The following is a 10,311-nucleotide window of genomic DNA, read 5'->3' on the forward strand; positions in this document are numbered from 1 at the left end:
TGTCGCGCCCGCGCCGCCGAGTTACGAAGTCACGTTCTTAGAGTTCCTTAAGATTTGGTTTGTTGTCGACTCCCTTTACGACACGAAAAGCCGGTGGAGCAATATCTCACGACATCGGCACAGATAATGCGCGTGAAATCCGAATTGTTGCTCCTACTTCGGCGCGCTACTTCGAAACGAGAATTGGAATGGATGTAATCATGGAACAAAGTTTGGTTTCCAGAAGCAACTGATGTAAATTCAATCTACGACGTGTACTATAAGGATAAGAACGCAATTGGCGACGGAGTAAAACCATCGCCTTTGCCGTCGCGAATGATATATCGTTGATTACGCTCACATCGATTGAATTTAATTACGGAAATACACCGGCACTTGCGACCGTTTCAACACGCGCGTCGTCGCGAGGAAGAAATACTGCGTATAGAAACGAAGGAGATCTAAGTGTGCCGTCGTCGCCACGATCGATGAATAATAAAACGCCCGAATGCCGGAGCGGTCGGGATGCCGCCGACTTGTCGTGCCCCCCATTCTCAATGCGACGTTGATAAATAATTATTGGAGTATAGACGTTAGGCATTTACAAGCAGGTGCGCATTCGAGAAGAGACGGTATTTCGCGACACCTGGTGCTGATTAACGAACGAAATCGTCGGCGCGAGCGAACGCGTAGCGACTTAAGCGGCCGGCTAAATTGCCGCGTTATTCCTGTAAACCGCGGCTATCCCCACGACTGTCCAATTACCGGACGAGGTGGCAAGTCGTCTCGTCCGGGGATACACGCGTTCCGCGCGCGCTCGCAGCGACTTGGAATCGTGGCGATTCCAAGTCTTCTTTTCTGCCGACGACGGCACCGTTAAGGACGGATAATGAGACGAGTCGCGAGATGGCCGAAGAAAGAGAGAAACTCTCGCGCGCGAACCCGTCGTATTATCGCAAGCTACCGTACAGCGTAGCGCGGTAGCGCAATTTCATATACAAAACCCAAGTGAACTCCGATGCGATGACCCCGAACCTCCATTAGATTTATACAGTTGCAATATTGCACGCCGCTCGCCATTCCAAGATGCACGGGTTGTTGCAGGCTCAGGCGAGACACTGTTCCGCGGTCTTTATCTTGAGCAACCGCAAACGTTTTGTTATCATTAATATTACTTATATTACATTCATCGCGATGATAAATGCTCAGAAATTATAAGCTACCATCGATCGAGGAATCGCATGTGGATCATAGGTCGACATCACCGATAATCGATGGAGTCGCTTATTTTTTTCTTAATTATGCGTGCGTCCGGGATGTTATAAGTGTTAAAACAAGTGTATTAATTAAAGCGCTTTCAATGGGAGTGATGCATCTCGGTTACGTGACACGATATTTACTCCGCCAGTGGTACTTACGTGCTACCAGTATCGCAATGCACGCACGACGATGCTAATTATGCGGGAAATGTAAAAAAGGATACCGCGCGCCCGAGGAATATGAAACGAGCGATGAGAAGCAAGAAACGAGGCTATTCAATGATCAACGTCGGCATAATTTATCGCGCGAGACTTCTTATCTTTTGTTATTACGATCGATATATTCTTGTTAATTATTATCCTGAATTTATTTTATATTCTTTCGATGCTAATACTATCAATATGTCTTGTAATTATTAATATAACTGAATTATATATAAGGTGAGAATTAGTATATTATTATAATCTCATGTCGACTAAATGAAAAAAAAAGAAATTGCGAAAGAAAAATAAAAAGAAATATGTTCTCATGCATACTAATCTGCATAATATATCTGCTTTTCTTATGTTAATATTAATCTTTCTAAATTCGAATTTATGCTACAAATTATTTCCATAACGTCATATTCGATTCTAATTTGAATAAAATTTTGGCATCGAGAGATCTTCACTTTTTGAACAATTCGAATCTAGATTCCATGACTTCTTCTTGGCAACGCGTGTCAAACAAAATAGCGCATCAATAATAACAGTTCAGTTATCTCCGGACAGGCATTGACGAGCAACATTCCATCCTCTCTTCCCAAAATCATATTTGGCATTTCAATATAACCGATTTTTATCGGTTATTAAATCTTCTTAGTGACTATTTTAACACACCGGCTTAAATGTGCCGTTTCCAAGTATACGCGTTCACCGAGTTCAAGTTATCTTAACGTCGTCGCACATTTCGGAAAGTTGCAAAGGAACCACCGCGACTATTCAGAAATCATCCTGCGCCAAATGATAAGCCGATCGCTGAAATTAACGTCGACGACGATCTTTGTGCGACTTTCGACCTGTCTGAGCTCTTCGAATGTGGCCTCTAAAATTCTGATGAGATCTGCTCGCGAGACAACACATAACGACATCTTGGAATATCTTCGAAAGATAGAAGAGGCAAAAAAGGGTGAAATATGACGAAGCCAAAGATGTCGGCCCTAGTGGCCTCTGCTATACGCAATTTGCGGGAAATTCGTGGTTCCACGTCGAAGGAAATCATGAATTATATTAAATCCCAATATACAGGGTCGGACTCCAACATACAAAAACAGGTAATTAACAGTTTACTTATTCATGTTTTTACATAAAAAGCATGTTGTTACGTATATTATTTTTATGATATTTCTATCAATATATTAATTTCTTATTCTAATCACAGAAGTAATTAATATATAATAATAATTAATTTTAATACATTAATATTTAAATTTTGAATTTTTTATTTTCCTAAATTTCAAAAGATATCGTAAAATTGAATTTGAATTTTGTTGCATCATATTACTTAAAGTACGGAAAATTTTACTGAAAAATGTAGATTAACGAACGTAGTAGAAAAGCGTTTGTTAATCATACAAGAAACGCTTTTTTTCGCAGATATTCGCTGCCTTGAAACGTGGCTTGGATTACGGTATCCTGAAGAGGGACCGTGGTTATTACAGCCTGAATACGGATCCTGAGATGATGTACAAAGCACATACCGTGACGCCCTTGGAGCAAGGCAGGAGACGAAGGCGAAGGAGGCGACGTGGTCGAGTGCGAGGGCGAAAACCAAGTCGCCGACGAGGTCGCAGGAGGAGGAGGAGGGGCGTAGGCAGAGCACGGGGCAGGGGCAGGGGCAGGGGCAGAGGCAGGGGCAGGGGCAGGAGGAGGAGGAGGGGAAGGAGAAGAAGCAGAAGCTCAAGGAGCAGAGGGGGAAGCCCGATTCGGACGAGGTCCCTCGCAGCAACCAGATGTGCCAAGTGCGCCACGTCCAGGAAGCGCACGGAAAACAACACCTTGAGAAATTCTCCGATGGAGAATCTCCGAAAGGACATGACTTATTTGTATAAGAAGGGTGTCCACAACCAGACGCCGTCCAGACATCAGAGTCGTAGTCAGGATCGAAGTCAGACGCGCAGCCGATCGAGTAGCAGCGACAAGGAGATGATTGACGACCAAAATCGCGATCAATCATGAACATCTACACACGAAAAGTACTGCGGATCTTACTTACTAATCCTTCGCAGTATATCGTCCATGTAAAATTGACAATTGAAGTTTTATACAAAATTAAAATTTTTTTATTAGATACATGACAAAACCTATTATTATATTCTATTATTGTATATTATTTCGTACAATTCAATTTGGAATAGGAAGCAAATTTTATAATCTTTTAATCTTTTAAAAGGACTGCAAAGGATTAATTGTTCGACGCGGTGGTTGTCAATCAATGACGCGGAGATAACTCTGACGAATTTAGATTTTGTCTTATTTTGATGATAAATTACAGTGCTCCGAAATGTACGTCGACAGCGAACTTTGTTTTATAGTCTTCGACTTTTTACAAATTTTATATGTTTATTACAGCTTTACACTGATTAATTATATAAACAAACTGTTATATCACCAATTGCTTTTATACTTATTTCAATTAATTCGATTATTTCTTTCTCATTCGCTGCTACAATTCTAGAAATGTGAAAATCCAGTCAATTATTTCCAAACTTGAATCAAGAGACAATCAGTGCTTTCTCTTCTTCGAAAAGCGAAATCACAAAGTTGCATTGACACGATTTTCAGGTGCAAAGGATTTTTACGTGACGAGATCCTGATGGAAATAGTTCAAATAAAGCCGATTGCTATAACTCTTGTCGCGACGAAGTCAGGTTAGAAAGGATCGAGAAGTGATTAGTAGCATTTACCGGTCTCGAGCGAGGAAGCAAAGGAGAGACACGGAACGAGAGAGAAAGACCCTGAAGAATCTGCCGATTCTCGGTACCGTTTAGATGTCCTGCGGTCACAATGCCGCCATCTAACTGCTCCCTATTCTCCGACAGGACTCTACCCCGGAGGTCGTCGATGTGACGCTAATACCGGAATCTATCATGCGATACTAATGCGATTCTAACGGTGACTCTTTCTATCCTAAGATCCTTCTATAGCCGGAGAACCGTTCGTCGTTCTTCCGTTCATAAGCGAAACTCTCTTTGGTGGTCCATCCAGAGTATTAATTTCGATATAAAAAGACATATTCAATCTAAAAATACTATCCTTATTGATTCATCTCTGTCTTCCTAACGCGATTATCATTAATTTTCGACAAAATTTACATGCAATGATAATTTCGTACGAACACAGACATTGAGAGAAAGGATTTTATTAATTTAGCAGGCAACCAGATCATTTTTAACCGGTGATCGGTAAATATGTGACAACAAATTTTGTTGTTGTGTTTGCTGCTATACTATAATCAATTATTAGTAACATAATCAATTATTAGAAGCAAACTATATAGAATCTAACCTATCTTTTGTATAGACTTTAGGCTCGTTTACATAGAAATCGTAGATGATCGTAGAATCTTAAGTCGTATGAAACCGACCAAGCACAATCAAATGTAAGGAGAATATTTGATTAGAATTAGAATTTCTTACGATTTGGGATCCTGCAATCGTTTTTATTATATATATATATATATATATATATATATATATATATATATGAACCTCTTACTTGCTAGCGACACTATTTATTATTTGTTACATTGACGAATTAATTTGCAATCGTAACAAATCTATCGATTTTTTAAACAAATATCACATTTGCTTTCTCTTGATTTGTTTCTATAACAAATCATTCTCAGTGGAATATCTCTGAATAAAATGTTAGTATTATTAATTAACGAAATAAAACATTATACAGTTATAACGGATCTTTTTGAGCCATGAAACTGCGTAAACGACGAGAATATATTATTTTATAAAATAATGTCGCGCGAAAAAATTCAAGTAATAATAAAATGGTAGTTTTTTTTTAGTAATCTTCTCATTTTGTCAAGAAATAACGAGACTGGCACAGAGACTAGAAGTTACTCGCGGTCGTTGGCAGGCGTAACCATCATGTCCCGAACAGAATTTCAAGCCGCTCGTCGCTGCGTGGTTCCACCTAAATGACGTGTCGGACAGATAGGAAGAGGAAACCTCGGCGATACCATCTTCTCTTTGCGCGCGATTGCTCGTGAGACTCCAGATGCCGAGGTGTCAGTGAGTTCTCACGTACACCGACTGGCCGAGATAGCGTCACCCCCCGGCATTACGTGGTGATATCATTAAGGTAGATTTATGCTATCACCGGCAGCAATGTTGACTCTCCCGAGCTAGATTAGGGGCTAGCCCTAATCAGAGACTACGCGGACATCTCTGACTCAACTCATATCGTGACTTATATCGGTGTATGCAAGAAGTGTATCCGAATGTACATGCAACGTAATGCTCGCCGAGCACTTAATGCTCTATTAAAAAAAAAGGTAAAATCGATTACCACGAATGTTTTATCCCGGAAGTCGGAAATAACTTAACCTTTTTGTAACAAGATAAGCCTTCTTGCTTCATATTTTGTAGGGATAAGGTTATTCTTAATACAGTTTTTTTTTACAAGAAACTAAGTTTACTTCAATTTGATATGTAAAGTTTATTTCAATATTTATTTCTTTAATAAATTGAGATAAAGTTTGAAAAATGACTTCAGCAATTTATTACTAAAAAATATAATTAAAAAAAATACGTTTCACTAAAATTTTGTTAATAACATGCAGAAATATATTTTATATAATTACTATTAGCCAAATTTCTTAGAATAAAGTTGTTTTGCAGATTTGTAGATGTAGAATCGCAAGATTAAATTTTTATTTATAATATGAAATATTAATTATTATAATTAATCATTATAATTAATTATATGATTTAATTATTGACTTAATTAACTTCAACCTCAGTTTTTGGACAAGATGGTCATTTACGTAAGAGATTATGTGTGTTTTATGTTTTCTCGCATCTAAAAAAACAAGAAAAAAAAAAAGAATCTGAGATAATATAACAAGAAACTTAGAGGCACGAACGTGCTCAGGATCACTGTTCTAGTTCATGTCAACGCTCGAAGAATTTAATTGCACCGCTATCTCTACAGCTAATATATCCGGACCACACGAGAGAGATTTTAATTCGTGCGATTCGCAGCGTTGATAACTACCGGGTACTCAAATTAGGCTACATCGACGATATGGAAACAGCAGGTGGCGATCCTGGCATCCAATTATAGTCCGAAGTGTTATTAACGATCGATCGCAATACAGCTCCCGTACTTAACTAGTGGGCAAGTATATGCCGCATCATCTACCAGCGCTCTCCTAATCGTCTGTCTTATATTGTGCGAGACGGTACTACCATTAGATGATGGACGTATACGGATCTAATCACATAATTTCCACCGAGATTTCCACATCGATACTCGTTTCTTATAACTTAAGGATACTTAACAATTTCTTCAAATTCTCTCTTTAAAAATTATACTGACGTTAAAATCAATCAATTCTTCATGAAATATGAAAGGACACGCATTACAATTATCAATCATTACGCATATCAATTATCTTGTCTTGATTACCGTAAATAAATTAAGAAATTCTATCTACGTATTTCCAGCAACTAAATCTTCATCAGGATTCATAATTTGTATTAATGTTCGCGTCGTGATTCTAGCATTGTGTTTAAAAATAATCTCTAAGAAAAATTTCTAATTGAAAATAGAATCATGGTATATAGGATTCTGATCACATTAATCAGAATTTTAATCTCAACTAAAATTATAATAAATTGAATCAAGAAATTCTAATTTTCTATTTACAAAATTTATAATTGTCCATTTTCAAGTAATGAAACCAAATTCTTTTTCCAATATAGACATACCTCGAGTAAAAGAGAAAAACCGAAAGTAGTAGGTTTATTACGGTTGTAATGAGGTGTACGGTTGTAATGACAGTGGCGGCCGATCAACTATGAAATGTAAGTGCAAATTATCACTGCTCCTCTCTGATACGTGGTGGCAGATTTAGTGCGTGTTCTGCCAGATTTCTTTTCGTCGACATTTTGCCTCACCCGATCGGCGTTCATTACCGCGCTCTGAAGTATAGCCGCTTAACTGTTTTGTCCTGGCTGATGGATAGCGCATTCGCACATTATTACCGGACACTCGACCAGTTTTATGATGCTAGATTGGTACATGGCTCTTTTACCCCCGGCCAGCTTGCTCAGACCCAAGCGATGCTAATAGTGTGTTTACCGATAATGATGGTACGATATAGTCGCGCGAAGAAAATATCGGACACGTAAGTTCGACATAATTTACGAGTATCTCAAATTCGATCCCGCAAATTTCCGACCGGAAGTTATAGGTGTAATGGGCAACTCGGATTTTCGCTTTTCGATTCAGATAAAAATCTGAGAGCGAGAAAATTGAATAAGACGACGCGATCGCGATGGAAAATGGAATATGAATAGTTTTGGTTTCAACTTGGTACGTCATCTCAGTCGTTAGTGCAAGAGTTTATTGCTCACTTTTATGTTGTATAATTATTCATTGTGAAATTCATTCCTCGTCTATCATGTCATACCTCTGTTAGAAAAAGTCATAACTGGCAAAGCCGCAAGTTTTGAGTTCATTGGTGTCGTGAATATTTCCAATGATTGATATTTCGACTGGAAACGCGGATCTGAATATAATGTTATTGCTGCGGGCTAGAAAGTAGTAGTATTATATTTTCATTGAGCCATTTGTGTAATTTAAAGAATTCTTGTTTTCTCTTGATTGAAATTGTTACATTAATTTTAACACATGCGATACATGTGCAGTATATCACGAAATTTTAGAATTATGTTTATCAATTATAGATTATAAAACTGTTTGTAATCTAAAATAATAAAACATCGCAATAAATAGAACGTTATAAAGATATCGCATTGATTATATTCTTATTCGAATTTATTTTTTTAATTGTATGAATTAAACCATTTATATTATTTATATTAAATAGTGAGAAAATTATTTCTAAAAATGTCTTATTTTGTTAAGTAAGACGTTCCAATGATATCGATAAGTATTTTTCTGCAGCCTTCAATTAACTCTGTTTTAATTAACCTTGAGATAAGGTCGAAATGCGGGTAGAATGTAAGTCTCGCAAAAGCGTGACGAGTCGTAAATACAGTGGGTTAGCGGAAGAGCTTTGACGTTACACCTGCGACGTGCGTTTAATAGACACGCTATACGGATACGGTTTTTGTGATATCTTAAGAGCAGGCTGGTTGTATCCACACCGGTCGCCTGTTGCAAGTTGCAACGCTGCAACTCGCATTTGCATCACTAATTAGCGGGATCCTGCGCGGTCGATATCGACGTTGATAGCATTAACCGCTCTGTTTTTCGTCGAAATCGCAACACGAATTTTAATTATCCCTTTCGTCCGTCGATCGCTCGTATTAGTGTCTCCGATTAATCCCGTCGTGATAATCTATACGCATTATGAGTAACCGTATGCATAGCAAGATGGCATTATGGTAGAACGTTTGGATATCTCTCCGGATACTTTGTCAGAAGATCTCGTATAAATAAAGATGAGTATACTTAAAATATTCTCATTGCTATCTCTGAAACGTATGAATAAAAAATAATACAGTTATCTTCTGTGTCAAACATAATTATAAATTTTCTAATTACTTACATTTCATTCCGTACAGTTTTTTAAAATTTCATGTAAAACATGATATATTTGCATTCATAAATTTTGTTCTAATATAATGAATATCATTTATATATCATTTTTTTCAAAAAAGATATAACTCAAAACAGTAGACAATTATAATTCAAAAAATTAAATTTTTCAGAAAAAGAGAAAAATTTTTTTTCAATTTGGCAGGAAATTATTGATCAAATAATATCGGTGAGAAGAATATATTTTTAACATGTTATTTTTGTTTTTAAAAACTATTCTTTTTCAATTGTGATGATTTTCACGATTTTTAAGAATTACTCTTTTTGAGTTGTAACGATTTTTTTATGAAGTTAAATTAATTCACTTTTGATGATTATTTAATTGATTCATGACAATAACTCGTCAATCACTTTTTTGAGTTTTGAGTTTTTGAAGTAACGAAGCGATATGCTTATATTGTTAATAGTAGATGAATCGATAATTTTAATTAGATGTGTTTCAAAATCTTAGAATAATTAATCTAAGAACAAAAAATGTATTATTACATAGAATATTGAATAATTGTGCAAATATGACGGTATTGCGCTTGTGATTTCTCACATGATCAGCTTCGCAAAGATATTAAAGCGGCATCGCGATGCAAAACAAAGGTTCTTTTCGGTCTTCCGGGCTCTCTTCATACTCTCGCGCACGCGCTATATAATTTCGGAGAGTTGTCAAGAACGTCACTTAAATCGACAGACGTTCCGATCGATTGTTACGCTCATTCTCGATCGGCTCTTGATCGCTCTTTTTCGATTGTAACGAGGTGATGCGCTATATTCGGATTTAGCAAGGAGATTAACGTGACGTGAACGTGCCGGTGACAACCGGTAATTTTTTTGCCGATGCTTGCACCACCATTTAATTGATTTTAAAATAAATCGTAATTATGACAGACACGAGAGGCTGCGAATCTTGGCCAAATGTACGTTTCTTTTACAGCCGAAGCCGTCGCTGTGAAACCATCACCTCTTAGCGCGGCTAACTGTAAATAATCACACGTCGCCGCGTAGAATCTCCGTTTTATATAGTTAGTGCATGGTTCATCGCAATTCAATGACATAATTTTTAATCAAGACGCAGCTGAGAGAAGAGCTATCTCGAAGAGAGCACCTTCCGGTACGTGAAACCGGTAACCATCGGGTTACCGGTCTTGTATTTATATAAAGTATAAATTCAACACACGCGTAGAAGTGAAAGAGAGAAGGGAGGGAGCGAGAAAGAGGAGAGAAAAGAAAGGAGGAA

The 10,311-nt window shown here is 37.5% G+C and overlaps 1 protein-coding gene across 1 annotated transcript; it reads left to right on the top strand.

Moving 5' to 3' along the window:
• The first annotated feature begins 2,413 nt into the window (after nucleotides 1-2,413).
• LOC105626862 (serine/arginine repetitive matrix protein 2-like) lies at nucleotides 2,414-3,455 on the top strand. The gene is made up of 2 exons (XM_012208154.1): nucleotides 2,414-2,551; nucleotides 2,874-3,455. The coding sequence occupies exons 1-2, from the start codon at nucleotides 2,414-2,416 to the stop codon at nucleotides 3,453-3,455; spliced, it is 720 nt and encodes a 239-aa protein (XP_012063544.1).
• The last annotated feature ends 6,856 nt before the right edge of the window (nucleotides 3,456-10,311 follow it).

Source organism: Atta cephalotes, assembly GCF_000143395.1.
Source record: "Atta cephalotes unplaced genomic scaffold scaffold00006, whole genome shotgun sequence".
NCBI lineage: Eukaryota > Metazoa > Arthropoda > Insecta > Hymenoptera > Formicidae > Atta > Atta cephalotes.

Excerpts from the sequence above, each read along its gene's own strand:
- LOC105626862 (XM_012208154.1), top strand. The coding sequence starts at position 2,414 with ATGACGAAGCCAAAGATGTCGGCCCTAGTGGCCTCTGCTATACGCAAT. Across the intron at positions 2,552-2,873 it reads ACTCCAACATACAAAAACAG|ATATTCGCTGCCTTGAAACG; the intron begins GTAATTAACAGT and ends TTTTTTTCGCAG.